The following is a 20,869-nucleotide window of genomic DNA, read 5'->3' as shown; positions in this document are numbered from 1 at the left end:
GAGAGAGAGAGAGGAGGAAGCAGGCTCTCCGCGGAGCAGAGAGCCCGATGCGGGGCTCGATCCCAGGACCCTGGGATCATGACTTGAGCCGAAGGCAGAGGCTTTAACCCACTGAGCCACCCAGGCGCCCCTCAAATGATCTTCTTAATGGTGTAATTTGTGTTGATTGATTTGTGAATATTGAACTACCCTTTCAATCCAGGAATATGGTGAATTTTTTTTAAATGTATTATTGGATTTGGTTTGCTGGTATCTTTTCGAGGAATTTTGCATCCGTGTTCATGACACATACTGGCTTATAGTTCTCTTTTTATGTGGTGTCTTTATCTGGTTTTGATATCAGGGTAATGCTGGCCTCATAGAATGAATTTGGAAGTTTTCCTTCCTCTTATGTTTTTTGGACTAGTTTGAGAAGAATAGGTATTAACTCCTTAAATATTTGGTAGAATTTGCCTGTGAAGCCATCTGGTCCTGGAATTTTGTTTGTTGGGAGTTTTTTATTACTGATTCAATTTCATTGCTGGTAATCAGTCTGTTCAAATTTTCTACTACTTCTTCTTTCAGTTTTGGTAGTTTGTATGTTCCTAGGAATTTTTCCATTTCTTCTAGGTAGTCCAACTTGTTGGCATATAGCTTTTCATAATATTCTGTTACAGTTTTTTGTCTTTTTTGTGGTATCATTTATTTCTCTTCTTTTGTTTATTTAAAATCTCTCTCTCTCTCTTTCTTCTGGTGAGTCTGGCTAAATGTTTATCAATTTTAATTGTCTCAAAAAACCAGCTCATGGATTCATTGATCTGTTCTCTTGGTGTTTAGTTTCTACATCATTTATTTCTGCTCTGCTCTTTTTATCATTTCCTTCCTTCTACTGGTTTGGGTTTGGTTTGTTCTTTTTCTGGCTCCTTTAGGCATAAGGTTGGGTTGTTTACTTGAGATTTTTCTTGGTCCTTGAGGTAGGACCTGTATTGCTGTAAACTCTCCTCTTTTAGACCCCCTATTGTTGAATCCCCAAGGTTTTGGACGGTTAGACTGTTTGCATTTTCATTTGTTTCAGTGTAAACTGTAATTTCTGATTTCCCAGTTGACCCACTCATTCTTCAGTAGCTTGTTATTTAACTAACTTTGTGTATTCGAGTTCTTTCCAGTTTTTGTAATTTCTAGTTTCCTAGCACTTGTGGTCAGAGAAGATGCATGGTATGACTTTGGTCTTTTTTAATTTGTCGAGGCTTGTTGTTTGGTAGGGAGGTAGTGATCTGTTCTGGAGTGTTCCATGTGCACTGGAAAAGAATGTGCATTCTGCCGTTTCAGGATAGAATGTTCTGATTACATCGGTTAGATCCATCTGATCCAAGGTGTCAGTCAAAGCCATTGTTGATGTTCTGTTCGGATGATCTGTCCGTTGATGTGAGTGGGTGTTCAAGCCCCCTGCTGTTATTGTGTTAGTATCAGCCACTTCCTTTCTGCTTGTTACTAACTACTTACATGCTCGGTTGCTCCTGTAGTGGGAGCATAAATATTTACAGTTGTTATACCTTCTTGTTGGATGGGGACCTTTTTGATTACATAATGCCCTTACTTGTCTCTTGTTATAGTGTTTTATTTTTTATTTTTTAGTGTTTGTTTTAAAGTCTATTTGTCCAATATAAGTATTGCTACCCTAGCTTTGTTTTGACGTACGTTTCCATGATAAATGCGTCTCTGTCCCCTCACTCTCAGTCTGCGGGTGTCTTTCACTTTATGTTGAGTCTCTTGTAAGCAGCCTACAGGTGAATCTTGTTTTGTTTTGTTTTTTAATCTATCCTTTCACCCCATGTCTTTTGATTGGAGCATTTCGTCCATTTACATTCAAGGTAATTATTGACAGGAGTATATTTAGTGCCATCTTGTTACTTATCTTGTGCTTTCTTTAGTTTTTTTCTGATCCTTCTCTTACTCTCTTTCATGATTAGTTGGCTTTCTGTAGTGATAGACTTGGATTCCTTTCTCTTTATTTTTGCATATCTATTAGTGGTTTTTGATTTATGGCTATATATAACATCTTCTATATTAAGCTGATGGTTGTTTAATTTAAACCCATTCTTTACTCCTTGTCATTTTAGAGATATGGTGTCATAATTTACATCCTTTTATTTTGTGAATCCCTCTCTTGCACACGCACACAAGCAGGGGAAGTGGCAAGCAGAGAGAGAAGCAGGCTCCCTCCTGAGCTGGGAGTCCGATGATGTGGGAGCTCCATCCCAGGATCTTGGGATCATGACCTGAGCTGAAGGTAGATGCTTAACCAACTGAGGCACCCAGGTGTCCTGTCATGCTGTCTCTTTAAGGGCAGAGACTCAGCTTCTTGTCACTACCTGGACTCTCCCTGAGCTAAGCCCACTGATTGTTTTTTTTTTTTAAGTTCCAGGCTCTAAGTCCCACTGGCTAGAACTCAGAACATTTGGCCCCGCTTCTTTTCAAAGCTAAATGCTGTGGGGATGTAGCTCCCACTTTTAGGATCCATAGTGTGATAATCTGCTTCTCCCACCCACCCCAAAACCCTGGCTCCCTCTCTGTGGTTGCCAGACCTGTGGGGTTTAGCACCCGACCATGTCTCAGACTTTTCCACTCACCTTGATCTGGCCTCTTCTCTACATTTACTTGTGGAGTTTCTTCTGCCGTGTGTGTGTGTGTGTGTGTGTGTATGTGTATGCCTGTGTGTATGTGTATGCGTGTGTGTGTGTGTATGCGTGTGTATGTGTTTTAATTATTTATTTTAGTAATGTTTATCCTCAATGTAGGGCTTGAACCCACAAGCCTGAGATCAAGAGGCCCCAGCTCTTCTGATGGAGCTACCCAGGTGCCACTCTTCTGTTGGCTTTTGAGTTTTCTGGGTTGTTTGCACTGATGTGAGTGTTGTCGAGTTTTATCTGTGAGCCACGCTCCATCTCGGTTTCTCCTACTCTGCCGTCTTTGCCAGCAGTCTCCCGTTGAGTCCTGATCTAAGGTCTAGCATATAATCAACTCTTGTAAATATCCCATCTCTGCTTGAAGAGAATGTTCTCCAGTTTTTGACCTAATGTTACATATATCCTTATTAATGTAAACTTATTAATTTACTGTTAAAATTATAAATAAAATGGCCCTTTTATATTAGGTTGATGTAATAATTAGAGAAAAATTTGTTAAAAAATTACCCCCATCATGGGGCGCCTGGGTGGCTCAGTGGGTTAAGCCGCTGCCTTCGGCTCAGGTCGTGATCTCGGAGTCCTGGGATCGAGCCCCGCATCGGGCTCTCTGCTCAGCGGGGAGCCTGCTTCCTCCTCTCTCTCTGCCTGCCTCTCTGCCTGCTTGTGATCTCTCTGTCAAATAAATAAATAAAATCTTAAAAAAAAAAAAATTTCCCCCATCGATGGTGAATTTTTTTGTCCATTTCTCCTTGAGGTTCTTTCAACTTACTATGTATATGTTTTGAAGATATGTTGTTAGATTCATTCAAGTGTAAAAATCTTACGTCTTTCTGGTGAGTTGGCCCTTTTCCTCTTGGCATAGTGACCCTCCTCATCTCTGATGAATGAATTGCCTTCGGGTGTCCTTCAGCAGCTCTTATGGGAGTTTAGCTCATCTCCTGGTCATGTCCCATGCTGCTCAAAGTGCTCATGGCTGGTCATGGACTCGCATCTCTTCAGCGAGGATTTCTCTGGACCTCTGTAGGCTGCGTCGAGGCACGTGAACCTAGGACCACGTTGCATTACGTTCAGCTCTTGAAGTTTTCCTGATTACAGAAACAGCATGAATGCAGGAAAGGACATTTGCGGGACTGGTAGTAGTTACCAGTGGTCGGGGGAGATCTGTTTTTCCCCTACTCGATTGATTTTCAGGATGAAGCCCAATTTCTTTGCTGTCCTTTTCAGTAGGCTGGGTTTGTTTCTCGCCGATACTCATGCAGAGGCTGTAGCTTTTAGTGCAGTGGCTCTTCTGAAACCGGCTGCTGTGGCTGATTCCTATGCTTCAACCTGCATCTCTGGCGTGTGCGCAGCCATCGGAAAATCTCCAAGGGCTCGGGGCACAGGCTGGCTTCCACACCTGCTTATTACCTCTTCAAGCTTCCAGATTCAATTTGTTTTGGGCCTTTGGAAAATTGGCATTTTCTTGCTAGTGGGGTGATTCATCTAAAAAGATATTTTGTTATTTTGTCTGGCCTGAAGCTGTTTTTGCTGCAAGGACGCTCTGGGGCACTTGTAAATTAAAAAGTGGGCATCACCATAGATTCTTTCTTATAAATATACTAAAATCAGGTTTTGTTTGGTTGTGATTTCTGTGTGATACAGTCTAAGGCTTCAGAAATGAAGCCGGAAGCTGGCTCAGCATTAGTCTCACGTATGGTCTCTTCTTCCAGCTGAAGTAACAGCAGTTGTCAGCTAGAGGTCTGACTTAGGTGCTTTTTACCATACGCTGTGTGCTCTGAAACTGGGATGGGGGTGAGGAGCCATTTTTGGTGTTTTAAAATAATAACTTTGGGGTACTTGGGTGGCTCAGTCAGTGAAGCATCTGACTCTTGATTTCAGCTCAGGTCCTGATCTCAGGGTCGTGAGATCGAGCCCCGTGTTGGCTTCCGCGCTGGGCACGTAGCCTGCTTGAGGTTCTTTCTCCCTCTCTCCCTCTGCCCCTCCTCTCCCTGCTCTCTCTCTCAAAAATTAATAATAATAACTTTTGAGAATAGTTCAGTCCTCCAAGGAATAAAATATATTCTTCCTTGAACTGTGAATTCACGAGACGAAACATTCATTTTCTACTTCAGAGCTAGTTTCCGGTCTTTGAGTGCACCTTCGACTGTTGGATTGGGGTGTCCGTTGTTCGCGTCCTGCGCTGTAGTGCGTGCTGACGTCTGCTGGGAATGTGACAGTACCAGCCGCATTCTTGTGGCTTGTGGGTAGCATTAAATACAGAGTGCAAGGAGGGCCCCTTGCATAGTGCCTGGCACGGAACAATCATGCAGTAAATGGTCATTGCTTTTGCCACCGATATTCCCTCTAATTTCAGAATCTTATTTTATTCCAATGCTTTTCTCAGGTACGTGCCTGTTGAAGATCTGCTGGAAATTTACAAGCAACTCTATGGCCAAGAAGTCATCACCAGAAGTGCAATTGTTGACTGTTCATACCTTCAGTTCTTGGAAATGTAGGTGTGACCCAGAGGAAAATTTGTAGCTGAGCTTAGTGTGACTTCCTTAGTGCGCGTTGCGACGTTTTAGTTTCCCGAGTTGGATTTCTGGATTTCTGCTTTCTCTGAAGGCAGTCGCGTGAGAGCAGACAGCTGTGGATGGGGCCTGTTGTTGATTTGCTTCCCTTCTTTGTCCAAACCTCACTCAACAGGCACAATTTTTGTTCATGTTGCAGGTACGGAGAGATACTAGCTATTTCCAAGGTAAAGAAAGGCTTCCTATACTTACCTGGCAGTCTTCAGAACCTTCATTTAAAGGATTATAAAGATACCAGAAAAAGCACTTACTGATAAGTTTTCTTCTTTTGTGTGCCATAGCTTTATCCCACGTACTCCAGAAAGTCTCCATTTTTGGTGGAACAATTCCAAGAGTATTTCCTGGGGGGACTGGATGACATGGCGTTTTGGTCCACTAATATCTACCGTCTGACGGGCTTCATGCTGGAGAACGGGACCAGGTGAGACACTGGCCCACTTCTCCCGCCGGCCACTCCTGCCCCGTCCCTCCCTCTCCTGGTGCTGCTCTCAGGTTTCCACCTGATCAGATGAACAGGTCTCAGGACGTGCCAGCCTCTCCTAAGTATGCAACCTGCCCCGGCACTGAGTGGGCTTGGGGGCGGGTCTGGAGAGGGAGCCGGGGAGGCAGCAGGAAAGTGCAGGGTGCAAAGCCCGAGCAGCAGCCGTGGAGTGGGAGAGGGTTGTTGGGCTGCGTCTGCACCAGGCAGCCCTTCCAGGTCGAGGGGCACAGGGCTGGGGCTCTAAATCGGAGGGACCTAGATCCGAGTGGCTTCGGGATATTGTGTGTGGGATGATGTTCTTTGGCCTTGAAAACATCCGCCAGTACACAGAGGCTGTTAACCGTAACTGCATGCCGGGATCTGAAACAAAATCGCCTTGCATGATCAAGTCGGTATTAGGCCGTGAGTGTTAAAACTGTTTTAAACAGTTGGTAAACAGGAAAGAGTCCCATATAAATACTGTTTTTTTGATAGTGAAATAAGCCTCCTGTGACATCCCCAGGCTCTCCTCCTGTGGCCGGGATTTTAAGCGCACACGACGCTAGGGGAAGAGTGTCGGAATTTGCAGGACCTGCCTCTCACTGCTGAGTTATTCCGAGCAAGTAGCTGAACCTCCCTAAGCTTTGTGTTCTCCTCTGTGAAATGGGGACAGTGACAGTCGTCTGTCACGGGGTTGTCGGGAGGAGCACGCGAGGTCACTCAGGTAAACGGGCTAGCGTGTAGGTGGCACGTGAAGTGTGTTGATGCGGGTGTTGTTATTACGGAAGGAAGTGAAGTCTGCATTGGTCACGTGAGCGTGAGTGGCTTGTACTCACTTGCTGTCTCCAGCCTGTAGGTCACGATCCTCGAGTGGAGAACAGCGCTAGTGTTCGTTTCGGTTAGGCCGTCCAAATAGCTACAGGCAGCTAGACGTTACTCTTTAATTGGGGAACTGTTTTGGTCTCTTGATGTCTGTTCTAATTTGTCAAGGCGGAAAATTCCATGAATTGGCTGCATCTTTACACAGAGGAAGATTCGTCAGCATTTGTGGAACTGAATGGGAACTTTGGAGAAAGCTCCAAAGAAAGAGGACACAGATTCAAGAGGGGAAGAAACCGTGTGCATAGTTTCATGTTATAAGCATTTGTTACCTGATAATTATCTTCCAAAGCAATGTGTTGCTTGAAACTCCTAGTGTGTCTTCCTAAAGAAACAGTGAAAGAATGGTGGTCACATTCCCCGCCGGAGCTCTACATAATTCAGAGATAATTCACAGGGGTGCTTGGGTGGCTCGGTCAGTGAAGTGTCTGCCTTCGGCTCAGGTCATGATCTCAGGGTCCTGGGATCGAGCCCCATGTTGGGCTCCCTGCTCAGTGGGGAGCCTGCTTCCCCCTCTGCCTGCAGCTCCCCCTGCTTGTGCTCTCCTGCTCTCTCTCCCTGTCAGATAAATAAATAAAATCTTAACAAGAACAACAACAAAGATTACCCGTAACTGTAGTGCTCTTATTTATTGCAAGGCTGCCGTCCGGATCCTGGTGGCGGAGTCTGAGGAATTCCCATCCTAATCCTGGTGGGAATTTGAGGAAGAAACTTTTCCTAAGCTTGAAGCTGGCCCCAAGAAAGATTTTGACAGAAGTTTGCCTTCAGCCCCTCCCGACCTCATTTTGTGAACTCCTTGCCCCCGTGGGGTGGGCTCCACGCTGCCCAGCCTCCCTCCGCGATCGCTGTCCACTCTTCTAATGGAGTCCGCCCTCCCTTAGTGCTTTTTCCGGAGGCGATGGAAAGTTCACCTTACGTACTCTCAGTGGCCTTGTCCATTCACAAATCTTTGTTTTTAAAGGAATGAGTTTGAGAGACTAAGACCTATTTGAGCAGAAATGGGCATGATCGGGCAGAGAGGGGCGCAGTTAGGAATCCGTTTCTGTCCGTCTTGAACTTCCGGGCGGTTCACGTCAGCCTGGGGCTGCTGGGCAGGGGCGGGGGGCAGCTGTGAGTCCGGCTGACCCGAGCGTGGGGCTGCCTGTGTCACCATCCTGCTACCTGCAGTCATGAGCTGTCATCAGTTAGGACCCGAGCTCCTCACCTGCCGCGTCTGGCTCTGCAGTGAGCCCTGGAGCCTTCACAGCCGGAGGCAGTGTGTCGTGCACCACGATTCTCAGTAAGACTGACGCTTCCAGGGAGGTAAGAAAATGCCTGATTCCTTTGCCTCTCTCCCCAGTGACTGCAGCCTGCCCGAGAACCCTCTGTTCATCACATGCGTCCGGGCAGGTGGGCCATGCGGCGGCCAACCAGCCAGCAGCCAGGGGTAAGTGGATTCCAGAACCTTCCTAGAGAAAGGACATCTTGGGGCACCTGGGGGACTCAGTCGGTTAAGCCTCTGCCCTCTGCTCAGGTTATGATCTCAGGGTCCTGGGATCCAGCCCTGCGTCTGGCTCCCTGCTCAGGGAATAAATAAATAAAATCTTAAAAAAAAAAGAAAAAACATGTGCATATTCCCAGAATCACGACCTCCCAGGTGTGCAGGAATGGAGGTAAAGAGCGCAGCGGTAAGGTGCTCGCTTACCAACAAAAATGGCAACAAAAATACCGATACAGCAGCGTTTCCTGTGCTGTCACTGCCAGGAGCCGATGTGGCACCGAGGGCTTGTCGAGAGCAGGACAGAGCGTGTTCCTGCCGTGCCGGGGCTGCGTCCCGGCGGGTGTGTGGGCGCCAAGCAGAGCGCCTGATGCTCTCAGGTGTTAGGAGGGAAAGGGACGTGCAGTGGCGCGTCCTAAGGGGAGCTCTCGGTGAGCGAGCGGTGTTTCTGCCGAGATACTTCAGGGTGAGCGAGGGTTAGACCTAGCAGTGAAGGGTCCTAAGGTCAGAGCATCAAGCTTCAGGAGAACAGAAGACACGCAGGTTCCCTTAAGCCCCTTCCTTTCCCTTTCTTCCTTTCTTTTCCCTTCCCTCCTTCCCTCCCTCCCTCCTTCCTCTGACTGACTTGAGTGCATTTACATGGGGCTCGAAGTCCCCTGTCAGGGTCCCTCCGCTGGCTGCTTGACACACGTCCCCTTCGCTCACTCCCGCTGTGGGGGCTTCGCTTCAGTCACGGGGGAAGCCTGTCGGGCTCCTCCTGGCACCTGGTTTGTAGTCTCGCTAGAATGCACAAATTTGAAAATGTACTTTTAATGTAGGATTCATTCTAGCACGTCGGAAGTCCATACACCCGCACACCAGTATCCCAAAGAGCTACATGCTATTTTGTGACCACGTGTGTGAAATACTGAAATGCCTTTGTTTTTGTTTTGTTTTCTTTGTTTTGTGTGTAGTAATCTAGAAGAGATCACACTTAAAAAAAAAAGATTTTATTTATTTATTTGACAGATCACAAGCAGGCAGGGAGGCAGGCAGAGAGAGAGGGGAAGCAGGCTCCCCGCTGAGCAGAGAGCCTGATGCGGGGCTTGATCCCAGGACCCTGGGACCATGACCTGAGCCGAAGGCAGAGGCTTAACCACTGAGCCACCCAGGTGCCCCGAAATCACACTTTTTAATGCAATAGGACTTTGGGGCTCTGCGAAGTATTTTCGGTAAGGATCGGCTTTTACACCTTGGAAACACTGGACTAAAACTCCATGCAATGTCCCATGAAGGTGTTTCTCTTTGAGCTCCCAGAAACTTGAATGTTTCGGTCTCTGAGCTGTGATCGACCTGACGTAACCTTCAAGCCCATCACTGGGGGGCCCGCCGTTCTTCAGTCTGACCCATTTTGTTTGTTCTCACTTTTCAGCAGTTCACGAGTACAGAAAAATGATTTCCATAGGAATTTGACTGCATCCCTAAGTAAAGATGTCAGGAAAAACATCAACCACACCAGAAGAGGCGTGTTCTTTAGCGTGGATTCGTGGACCTCGGTAAGAATCTTCTGTGTCCGGGGCATGGGGGACACGCTGCCCCTGGGATCTCGTCCTGTAGACTCGCCGGCTCTTCTCATTCACTGAGAGTCGCCTGTGCCTGAGTCAGGCCACAAATGTCCTTGGCTGCCAAACCTGGGTTTTTTCCAGAGATGTTCTGAGATGTGGGTCTGGACCTCCGTGGCCTTGGGCGAGGCTGTTGGAGCCCGAGGTGGCCCCGGGGCACCTGGGCCAGTCCTGCTTTGTCCTTAGGCCAGCTGTGTCAGCGGCACGGTAGGCGGACTGCGCAGAGCCCCCACGGGGGATGCTGCGGGTGAAATCTGGCCGTGCGATCACCGATTAAGAGTCAGACACTCAACTGGGGGTTTCAGATGAAAGGGAAATGGACTCTGACCTTTAGCAAATCTGTCTAATTGGGGTGATACATACACAAATGATCATATGTGAATAGAATGCAAGTAACACATGGGTGGGGAGTCCTTTGCCTGTAAGATAAAGCTTAACAGCTTTGTGGTCAATCAGAGAGGGCTTCACGGCAGAGGTGGCATTTGCATTAGGCCCTGAATAGTAGGTAGTATTTCATCAGTGAGCATGTATCTCCTGGGGAAGTTTGGGGATATTTGGGGATATTTGGAGATACAAGTAAACTTGTTTGCCTGGAAAACAAGACAGGGATTCGGGGCAGCAGGTGGGAGAGGTCTGGGAAGGGAAGCAGGCGTAGGACTGTGAAGGCTCTTAACATCTGGAGAAGGGTCATAGGCCGTCTCCCTGGGGCCTCTGGGAGTTGGTCCGGCTGGGCAGGCTGCTGTGTGGGTGCGCCGTGGCACGGGGCCATCATCGCCCTGAGAAGGGCCCCACACTTGGGCTAATGCTCTTGCTCTTGCTGCCGGAAATTCCTTAATAACTTGGCAGTGCCTGGGAGTCTCAGTCAGTTGAGCGTCAGATTCTGGGTTTGGACTCAGGTCGTTGTCTTCGCACCATGGGATCAAGCCCCGCGTGGGGCTCTGCGCTCAGGGTGGGGTCTGCCTCCGACCCTTCCTCCCTCCCACCCCTCCCTGCTCACACTGTCTCTCTCTCAAATAAATAAATGAAATCTTTAGAAAAAATTCTTAATAACTTCCGAGCCTGGGGCTCCGCATTTTCATTTTGCACGGGCTCTGCGCGTTCTGTAGCCTGTCGTGACCTGGGGCCCTACCACGGCATGTACTGTGTTGTCCTGTAGTTCCTTGGATCCGTGTCCTCCGTGAAAGGGGGAGTCCTGCAGGGGAGGGCCAGGCCTGTCCTAGCACCTGGCACATAGTAGGAGCGGCATAAATGCTTCCTGGACGAGTGAGCTGGGCGCAGGGGGCATGAGGGTGGGGGCAGCACTAGTTCTAGATTAAATTAACGTTTAAGCCATTTTGATTCATTACATTGATCTGATTATGTTCTGCGGGTTCCTATAGACTCTCCTGACTTTGGTCCAGGTAAAGGCCCAGCTTGCTCTCCATTACCGTGCTGGCGGCACAGCTGTGAGGGTCATAACCACCCACCCTCCCAGCACAGGGGGTCATGATTTCCCTCCCTAACTGCTCATCCCAAGGGATTGATCTTTTTTTTTTTTAAATATTTAATTTATTTATTTGTTAGAGCGCATGAGAGCAAGCAAGCACGAGCAGCGGGAGAGGCAGGCAGAGGGGAAGCAGACTCCCCGCCGAGCAAGGAGCCTGATGCGGGGCTTGATCCCAGGACCCTGAGATCATGACTTGAGCCAAAGGCAGAGGCTTAATCCAATGAGCCACTCAGGCATCCGAGATCTTACTTTGTGATAGGAATCGCGGCTTTATTTTTTAGTTCTTGTCCAAATAGGTTTCCTTTAGAAAGTCTAATACTTTTGATGGGAAATATTAGTTTTGTTGATGATGCCACATGTCTTTTATCTATAATGTTTTTGTGTTTCCAGGATTCCCTTACTTTTATGTACCAGGCTTTGGAAAGGAACATTCGGACAATGTTCACGGGCAGCTCCCAGCAGTCCTACAAGCATGTGTCCAGCCCCTTGGCATCTTACTTCCTGTCTTTTCCCTACACAAGACTCGGCTGGTAGGTGTGAGTCTCTCCCACTCCTGAAAGCTGGTGTCGGTACGAAGTTCAGTCATTTGACAGATGGTTTTGGTGGCACCTGTTGGCACCTTAAATCCCAGTCAGCACCTCAACAAAACCGTAACATAGCGGCCAAGTTACTTTAAGATGAAACTGCCTCCTTAAAGTGGGTCAGGATGGGCTTAAGTGCAGGGAGCTTTCTCTTTACTGAAAATTACCACGATGCGGAGGGTGTCATGGAATGATCGCAAAGCTTCGATGTTCTAAAGACGTGATGTTATCGACTTTGGGGAATGGCATGACACCAGAAGCGGATAAGCCGCTAGTACGGTGATCAGGGTAGCTTCGCTTCATGTGAGAAAAGCCTAGCACCCCACCCCCCAATAATTGTAGAAGTAGAACGTTGGGGAGTTCTCAGATTTTCACAATCAACCCAAAGGGAGCCCAAGGGTATGGAGGTTTTGGGGAAACCTGTTTCTTCAGCCACACTTCCTAGGTTGAAATGACATTGTTTCCCTTGGAGCAATTTGCTGACAGGCCATCTTTTTTGGGCCCCTGACGCATTCAGCCCCAGCACAGGTGACAGCGGGTGGATGCTGTGTTTATTGGCCCGTCCCCGTGCATGGTGGCTCTTCTTCCTGACACAGCCGAAGACGGTCTCTGGTTGGCCCCGGGTGGGGGCGTGCAGAGGTCCCTCCCCAGCATCCAGTCCCGGGAGCTGGCGAATGGTCTGGTCCCTCTCACCAGGTGGTAGCCCCTTTAGAAACGACTTTCCTCTCTTATCTCTGGTTGCTTCTGTGGCCCTAAGAACTAGAGTAAGTACGTGATTTCTGGTCCTTCTAGCTGCCCCAACAAAGACATTTGAACCTTTGCTCTCTAACCAGTAGGTCATCGACCCACACTTAGAAACATCCACGAAATACGTTCAGCATTTCATTTCTTCACAGTACGAGGAACCCCGGGCAGCCGTGGTAGCAGTACCATGGGGTGCTTAACGCACGTGGGTCTCGGGTTCCTTTCTCTTCCGTTTTTTTCCTGCCCCACTGGAAAGCAGCCGGGGCCGTTGGCCGGGGGCAGACTTCCTGTCTGTCCCCTGTGAGCCCAGGGTCATGCGTGGTGGCTGTGGGTTTGCACAGAACATGATGCTTCGTGAAGATGCTTTTCCCCTGCTCGGGTTATACAGTTCAGAAATGTCCAGAGCCCTTAACGTGTCCAGTGTTGCTGCTGTTGTGTTTCTTGGAGAGCAAGACACAATCCCAAAGACAAGATAGCGGCAGGAGGGGTGTTGTCCACGGTCACGTGGGGGGAAATATTCAACAAGGGGGAGTTCAAGCCGTGGGCTCTAGAGAGAAGCAGGCGACCGTCTGCGGGGAGCATGGCTCTCTGCAGACACGGGGCGGGCCTCTCTCTCCCTCCCCCAGGGCACTGACCTCGGCTGACCTCAACCAGGACGGGCACGGGGACCTGGTGGTGGGCGCCCCCGGCTACAGCCGCCCCGGCCACCCCCAGGTCGGCCGCGTGTACCTCCTCTACGGCAACGAGCTGGGGCTGCCCCCCATCGACCTGGATCTCGACAGGGAGGCCCACATGATCCTGGAGGGTTTCCAGGTGAGGAGTCCATCCCCAAGTCCCCCTTCTCGCGTCCGTGCACCGTGCTCCTCAGAGCAAGCGGCCAGTGCCGAGGGGGACGGGAGCAGCCATGCTGGTGGCCTTCCTCTGTGGACACCTGTCCTGTTTAAAAGCCTCCCCCTATCCTCACTGGAATGCGGCTCCCTACCTGCTCCCTACCTGCCCGAAACACACCTGCCCTTCATTCAGGGCTGCCCTGAGTCGCCCGTCAAGATGGGATTTCTTGGTGCTACAGGCCCCTGTTGATTTTTTTTAAGCCTCCCTTTTTTTATATATGAGTTTTTATCTTGTAAGAATGTTCGATCCACAGAAAAGCCATAAAGACAGAATTCCCAAACGCCCTCCCCCCAGTTTCCCCTAAGTTAACGGCTTACGTAACCTTGGTGGCAACGTGTCGGAATTAAGAAACCGACACGGGTGCGTACTCTTGCCCAAACCCCAGACGTCACTCAGATTTCATTCCCCGGTTTCAAGTGGTGACGCGTCCCCAGGAAAACCCCACAGCAACGTGGGAGGAATGCTCGGCGTGGGGTCAGGGTCAGGGCCTCCCGGCGCACCACGGACCTGGAAGGGTTTCGTCGGGAGTGACTGGCATTAGTCCTCACGAGGGCAGGAGGGAGGGCAGGCACCTTGTGACCGGTGACAGGCGAGCGCGGGGGCCTTGGTGGGACAGCGTGTTCCGGGAGCAAGCAGCAGGGCACGGAACGCTGGACTGCGGGTCAGATGGTGGTTCTGCTGCGGGGAAACCGCTAAAGCTTTTGCTGCGGAGTTCATGCTGGGAAGACAAAGCTAGACGACCTGCGTGCACAGGCCTCGACCCACGGAAGGTACGGGGTTACCGACTGGCCCGGGGAGCCCAGAGGCCGACAGGCGATCCTCCGCTGGCAGCCGCGTGTGAGGTTCCACCGTCTAGGAGGGGCAGTGTTTTCTGGAATCGTCTGCCACCACATGAGAACATTCCAAAATAAGTCTACCCATTCCAGGTGCTCCTTACTTTTTTTTTTTTCTAAGATTTTTATTTATTTACTAGAGAGAGAGAACGCACAAGCAGGGGGAGCGGCAGGCAGCGGGAGAAGCAGGCTCCCGGCCAAACAGGGAGCCCAGTGTGAGGCTCGATGCCAGGACCCTGGGACCACGACCTGAGCTAAAGGCAGACACTCAACCGACTGAGCCCCCAGGCGCCCCTGCTCCTCTGCACAAAGCCAAGCCCCTGTCGGACTGTTGGGTAAAACATCCTCTGGGCTCCTGCAGCCCGGGAGGGAGGAGGCAGCCGCTGTCTGAGGGTGGTCCGCTCCCTCAGACGGGGACCAGGAGGAGGCAGCTCTGTGCTCTCGCCTCCCAAGGACCGTGGGTAACGTGGCCAGTGGCCGGCTGAAGGCGTGGGCCAGGGTAGAGCCCTGTCCTTAGCCGTGGCCTGCGCTTAGCCCGGCTGTGGCCCCAATGGAAGAAGGAGGAGATCCTGTGCCTGTCGAGGAGCCACGGGTTAACCCGGGGGAGGCCTTGGGGTGCAGCTGGCGATGACGAAACGAGGCTGGCCTCAGCCGGCCGGTGTCCCTGCTTGCCTTGTGGCCAGAGCAGCCCTTTCTGGTTTATCAGGTTCCCGCCTCGCGGGAGGGGACAGTCTCCGTAGAGGCCATCGCACACAGGTGCGGCACGATTGGCCAATCTGTAACTGATGCGGGTTCTGGGGCGTGTGTGTGCGAGCGGGGCAAACCTCCACTTGTGCAAGACCGTTCTTTGTTCTCTCCGTTGTGAAAGATCAGGAGGGCCCAGTGAGTGGCTTTCGGCCGAGGCCGATTCTACAGAGCAGGAGACGGAAGACGGAGAAAACCCACCTCGGAAGGGAGGGTCCCCGCCCGGGCCGGGTTTCCCATCTGTAACCGCGCAAGCGGGGGTAATAAACGGACCTGCCCCCTGCGGGTCGGGCCGCGCGCGGCGTCCACAGAATTCTCTGCCCGCCGGGACCGCTCTGCGGCTGTGCCGTCCCGTCGGAGGGCCGTGGGCCGCGGGGGCTTTGAGGACCCGAAATGCACCCAGCACAACCGAAGAGCTGAGTTGTTGGTTTAACGCGACTAAAGCTAATCCAGCCGCGTTTAGCAGGTGGCCCCCACGTTGCACGGGGTGGCTCTAGAACGTTCCGAATGCTCCTCCCGCGGTGGCCGTGCTTGCTGGTGTATGGGGTTCTCATTTTGGACACTTTCCAAAGGGAGTCTGGCCCTTCGTGAGGGACCATTTTCGAAAAACCTAGAACTTGTGAGAACGGACCCTTTTCTTTCTGGCACCTCGTCTTCCCCTCCAAGCAGACAGACGTGCCCGAAACCTTGTTGGGGCCGAGCCACCCAGTGGGCGGGTGCAGATGTGTTCCAGTCGCTGCGGACTTGGCCCTTGGCCCTCGGCTTCCGGGTCGGGTGCCCGGGTCCCCCGGACTCCCAGGGAGTCGTGTGCTCTTCTGAAGGCTGTGGCTCAGCCCGGAGGTCACTGGTGCCCCTTCAGCCCTCAGGTCGGTTTGGCTCGGCCTTGGCCGTGCTGGACTTCAACAAGGACGGCGTGCCGGACCTGGCCGTGGGCGCGCCATCGGTGGGCTCCGAGAAGCTTGCCTACACGGTAAGGCTGCCGCTGCGGGGGGAGAGGGGGCGTCGGGGAGGGGCAGGCCGGGGTCGGGTAGAGCCTCTGTGAACAGCAGGCAGCCGGATGTGCAGAGCCGGCGTTTGTGGGGAGATGATCTCGGGCCCCCAGTTGGGGTCCTTGACGTGACCTTGGGTTGCCTGGCAGTGCCTACTTCCTCCCTGGCCTCCACTTGGCCTCCTGCGTTTCCTGGTGACCCCAGAAATTGTACTCCTTCCCCACCCCAACAGGCTATTGAATGGTAGTGTGGGGACGGGGGTTCCAGGCCCTCGAGAGCCCTGTCCTCACAGCAGAGCGGTGACCTCCCTGGTCCCGTTTCCTGCAGCACAGGCTCTCATCTGTGTGTACCCCGCACACGGCAGGGCACCGGCTTCAGCACCCTGTGTGACCCCAAAGGTCAGAGGCCCTTTATCACTCTCTGCCTGCCACAGGCTCGCCTCTGTGCCCGTGTCCTCACTCTGCGCTCCTAGACTCTGAGCCGTCTGTCATCTCTGGGCCCACAGGCCCTCTCACTCGAGGACATGGCTCAGAGGACCCCTCCCCCTGGAAGGTCTTCTCACCGTTTTCCTTTAGGAGCAACACGGCACCTGCTATCAGCAGCCTCTGGTCTAGGCCACACTTGCCTGTCCCCACACTGCAGCCTCCACCCCTACTCTAGTACCTTCCACGCCGTGGTGTCACTGTCCATGGGCCGCTTTTCGGGAGGACAGAGTGTGTCTTATTTATCATGGTCTTCCCTGCCCTTGGCTCGTGGTGGAACATAGATGCTTCCCGAGCGAGGACAGAGGCCAGCAAGTTACAAGACAGGAGCTGGTTTGGGACAGAGCCTGATGGTGCACATGCGTCTGCCGTGGACGCCGGCCACATGGCATGTTTCGAGTAATCGTGGGCCGGGTCAGGGAAGGCCTCGCGCGGGGAGGCAAGCGGTTGTCCAGCCGGCGCACTGAGCAAGTGTGCACGGCGGGCAAGGATGGGAGTGACCGTTTCAGATTGGGGACTTCGATGCTGATGCAAGTGGCAGCTGTAAAAACCACCTCAGCCCAGCGGCACGCACAGGACCGGTTTCTGTCTGTTGCTGAGCCCTGGCCGTGGGGACTCGGGGAATTTAGACCCTCGTCACCCTGTCTCTTCTGCTGCGACCTGAGTTTCCCGGGTCACCAGCCCTGCCTCTGACCGCCCCATGGCTTGCCTTTGCCTAGGGTGCGGTGTACGTCTACTTCGGTTCCAGACGAGGAGGAATGTCTTCTGGCCCTAACATCACCATCTCCTGCCAGGTACGGGGACCCCCTCACGGCCTGGCCTGTGGGCCTGACTTTGCCGCCTCCGAACGGGACGTGCTCTCCGGCTTCCCCTGCAGGACACGTACTGTAACTTGGGCTGGACGCTCGTGGCCGCAGACCTGAACGGAGACGGCGAGCCCGATCTGGTCATGGGCTCCCCTTTCGCGCCAGGCGGAGGGAAACAGAAGGGCATGGTGGCTGCGTTTTACTCCGACCCCAGCTGGAGCCACAGAGGTAGTGCTTGTGTGGCGGGGAGGGAGGGCCGGCGGCCTCTCTGCTCCGGGCTGCTCTGCCCTCGTGCCCAGGGGCTTCTGTCCTTTGTCCCTCCTTCCGCTCTCATTTCGTCTGAATTTTCTGATCGCGCTTCTTCTTGCAGCTAAGACACCTGAGCGTGTACCTTTATCCAGGTGATAGAGAGTCCCTGGATAGACAAAAAGGGGTCCAACGTCCAGGTCCAGATGCACAGGGGGCCAGCAGGTTGTTGGCAGAGGCTTTCCACGGAAGGCATCCCAGTGATGCCCCGGCCTGCGGCGGGGAGGGGGGCTCCCTTTGTATCGCATCCTCTACCCCCCAGACGTGGGCTCCAGAAATGTACTTCTCCTATGAAGTGTGGGCTCCATGTCTGACACTGGGGCCCTCTGGGAGCAGCTGGGGGTACACAGGAACTCTGACAGACTCTGCCCACCCCGCCACGGTAACGTAAAAGGCGCCGGTTGTCTCTGTAGAAGAGCTGGGCGTGGAGGCGGCCAACTGGACGGTGCGGGGCGAGACGGACTTCTCCTGGCTCGGCTACGCGCTCCACGGGCTCCGCGTGAGCAACAGAAGCGTGCTGCTGGTGGGGAGCCCGACCTGGAGGAACGCCAGTGGGTGAGCGCTCCTGGGGGCCCAGGGACCCAGGGGCGTGAGGGGCAGGTGCCTGCTGCTGCGGGAGCCTGCGGGGTGCGCGCAGAGGGGCCGAGTCCCCCCCCCCCCGCCCTGACCCCGGCGAAGACCAGCTATGGCTGTGCAGCAAGAGCCTTCTCCTTAGAGGCTGAAACGTGAGCGAGGGAGGAGGGAGGAGGAAGAGTCCGCCAGGGCTCCCGCGACTTGGCGGCAGAAGCCACAGGAATGCATTTTCTCCCGGTTCTGGAGACCAGGGATCCGAGGTCGACGTCGGTGGCGCTCGTCTTGGAGACCTCTCTCCTCCCTGTGCCCGTCCTTGGTGTCTTTCTGTTCTTACGAGGACACCAGTCCCATTGGATTAGGGCCCCACCCCAGGGACCCCAGCGTAACAATTGCCTCTTTGAAAACCCGCTCTCCAAACACGTGCATTCTGAGGTGTGGGGTTAGGATCCAACGTGTGGGCTCTGGCGGAACAGGACGGAGCGCGTGGCCGCGGGTCTCCCTGTGGCCGCTCTCAGGGCGGCGAGCCTCGCGTGGGGGCCCTTCGTACTGGGATCCCGGACAGCCAGCGCTGCTGCCCCGGGGATCACAGGGCCGGGGCCGGGCAGGGGCAGGGGGAGCTCGTCTTTGCTGGGGCCGGACGTGTGTGCTTCGTTCCAGCCTGGCCCCCCGGTTCCGCGCTCACGACGAGAAACAGAGCCTCGGACGGGTGTACGGCTTTCTGCCCCCAAATTGCCAAAGCTCGTTTACCATTTCCGGAGACAAGGTACGGCCGCCGCTCCCTCCGCGGGAGCCGGGGCACCCTGCCGTCTTGGGGCCGCACAGTGTTGACTGACTGCCCTTCACAGGCGATGGAGAAGCTGGGGGCCTCCCTGTCCAGTGGCCACGTGCTGGTGAACGGGACCCGGAAACAGGTGCTGCTCGTTGGAGCCCCGACTCGTGGTAGGTCACGCACCATGAGACTTGGCTGCGTTTCAGTCCGGTGGCTCCCTGACCCTGTCCTGTGGAGGGAATGTTGTGACATCTGGAGCCAGACAGACCTGATTGTGGATATTTCCTTTTCTCATAACCTGGGGGTTATGAGAACCTCCTGGGGGAGGTTACTTAACCTCCGGAACATTAGTAATCATCATCTGCAAAATGCTGATTATAATCCACCTCAAAGAGTTGTTGGAAGTCCCTCCTGAAAGTCACCCACTGTGTTTTTAAATCTCCTGTCCCGCTGAGCTTAGAACGAGAGGGCTCAGAAAATCCCCAGTCAGTTCTAGGAATAGGTCTTCTAAGGACGTATGTTAACAAGCCATTATCTTATTTACTTTATGGGAAGGAGTTTTAAGAAGCCAACAAAAACTTACCCCTTCGGTCCCCTGGGTGGCTCAGCTGGTTAAGCATCTGCATTTGGGCTCAAGTCATGATCCCGGGGTCCTGGGATCAGGTCCTGCATCGGGCTCCCTGCTCGGCGGGGAGCCTCCTTCTCCCTCTCTGCTCATGCCCACTTGCTCTCAGTAAGTTAAAAACAAAACAAAAAACCTACTCCCTTGAAGATGATCAAAGTGAATCGTGCTTATTGTAGAAATTTGTGAAAATACAGACGTAGCTAGAAATCGCCTCTTCTCCAAGTATTTAAAAACTTTAGCTCATACTATATATATATGTGTGTTTGAGTGTGTGTGTTTTCATACGTAATTTTTAAATCGTATGCCCTGAGCGTGTCCTCATGGTACTGATTCTACAGTGTGGTTTTCGATCCCGATCACATTTGCTCCCATGTGCACAGGTCAACTTTTACCCCCATCCTGTTGATGGAAATTCAGGCTGCTCCTGAATAAGGTCTCTCGAACATTGATGTACGGAAAACTCTGCCTCCTGAATAGTTTTTAAAACAGCCTCCTGGAGGAAGAACTGGGCTGGAGGGGCTACCAGTAAGGCTCTTCTTACATGTTGTCAAGTTATTTTTCAGGAAGGTGTTTGTGTCACACAACATTAGAATAATAAGCAGAGTGGACTGGGTACAGGAATGGCTAGATTTTTTTCTCTTCTTTCTATCATTTTAACTAGGCTCCACACCCAGCGTGGGGCTTGAACTCACGACCCTGGAGATCAAGGGGTGTGTGCTCTGGGGACGGCACCGGCCAGCCACCCCTGAATGACGAGATTTTCTCACTGCATGATTAAGGACACAGCATTGCAACCCCGGAAACTTGCTGACTTAGCCTTGGAGTAGTTGGGGTTTCTCCCCCTTTCACAGAGACTAGCTGGTGATTTCCAAACTCTTGCAACACCTGTTAGTGGTTTTATTTGCTTCACTTCTCTTTCCACTGCAATGCTGTGCAGACTTTGTTTTAATGTTTTTCCTGTCTTAGTATTTTTCTGTTTCGGAATACTATATGAAATATAAAAAGATTAATTTAGAGATCTGTATTATATACAAATTAATCATATTTATTTTTATTTATGGGAGAGAGAGAGGGAGGGACAAGCAGGCTCCCCACTAAGCACAGAGCCAAGTGTGGGGCTCGACCCCGGGACCCTGAGATCTCGACCTGAGAGGAAACCAAGAGTTGGCAGCTTGTCCAGCTGAGCCCCCCAAATGCCCCCACAGATCAACCATTTCGAGACCATTCTCATGTACCTGCGATAGTAAGAAATCATACAGAGATCCATGTCCCATTTTATCCAGTTTTTTCCAAGATAATACTCGCAAACCACAGTATGTCACAACCAGGCTGTTGACACTGATATAGTCCACCACTCAAATCTTATTCAGATTTTCCTATTTCGCTT

The 20,869-nt window shown here is 52.1% G+C and overlaps 1 protein-coding gene across 1 annotated transcript in view; it reads left to right on the top strand.

Moving 5' to 3' along the window:
• Positions 1-20,869, top strand: part of GPLD1 (glycosylphosphatidylinositol specific phospholipase D1) — a 49,414-nt gene that overhangs the window by 23,593 nt on the left and 4,952 nt on the right. Inside the window, exons 8-20 of the mRNA XM_032861767.1 lie at positions 5,050-5,157; positions 5,376-5,403; positions 5,518-5,657; positions 7,915-8,001; positions 9,464-9,587; positions 11,530-11,669; positions 13,091-13,277; positions 15,792-15,902; positions 17,123-17,197; positions 17,281-17,437; positions 17,929-18,070; positions 18,746-18,851; positions 18,934-19,027. Coding sequence (XP_032717658.1) covers positions 5,050-5,157; positions 5,376-5,403; positions 5,518-5,657; positions 7,915-8,001; positions 9,464-9,587; positions 11,530-11,669; positions 13,091-13,277; positions 15,792-15,902; positions 17,123-17,197; positions 17,281-17,437; positions 17,929-18,070; positions 18,746-18,851; positions 18,934-19,027 — 1,499 coding nt within the window. The remainder of the gene's footprint in view (positions 1-5,049; positions 5,158-5,375; positions 5,404-5,517; positions 5,658-7,914; positions 8,002-9,463; positions 9,588-11,529; positions 11,670-13,090; positions 13,278-15,791; positions 15,903-17,122; positions 17,198-17,280; positions 17,438-17,928; positions 18,071-18,745; positions 18,852-18,933; positions 19,028-20,869) is intronic.

Source organism: Lontra canadensis, unplaced genomic scaffold (assembly GCF_010015895.1).
Source record: "Lontra canadensis isolate GAN:19392208 unplaced genomic scaffold, GSC_riverotter_1.0 scaffold21, whole genome shotgun sequence".
In the NCBI taxonomy this organism is placed as follows: domain Eukaryota; kingdom Metazoa; phylum Chordata; class Mammalia; order Carnivora; family Mustelidae; genus Lontra; species Lontra canadensis.
This window is presented reverse-complemented; position numbering and strand designations above follow the sequence as displayed.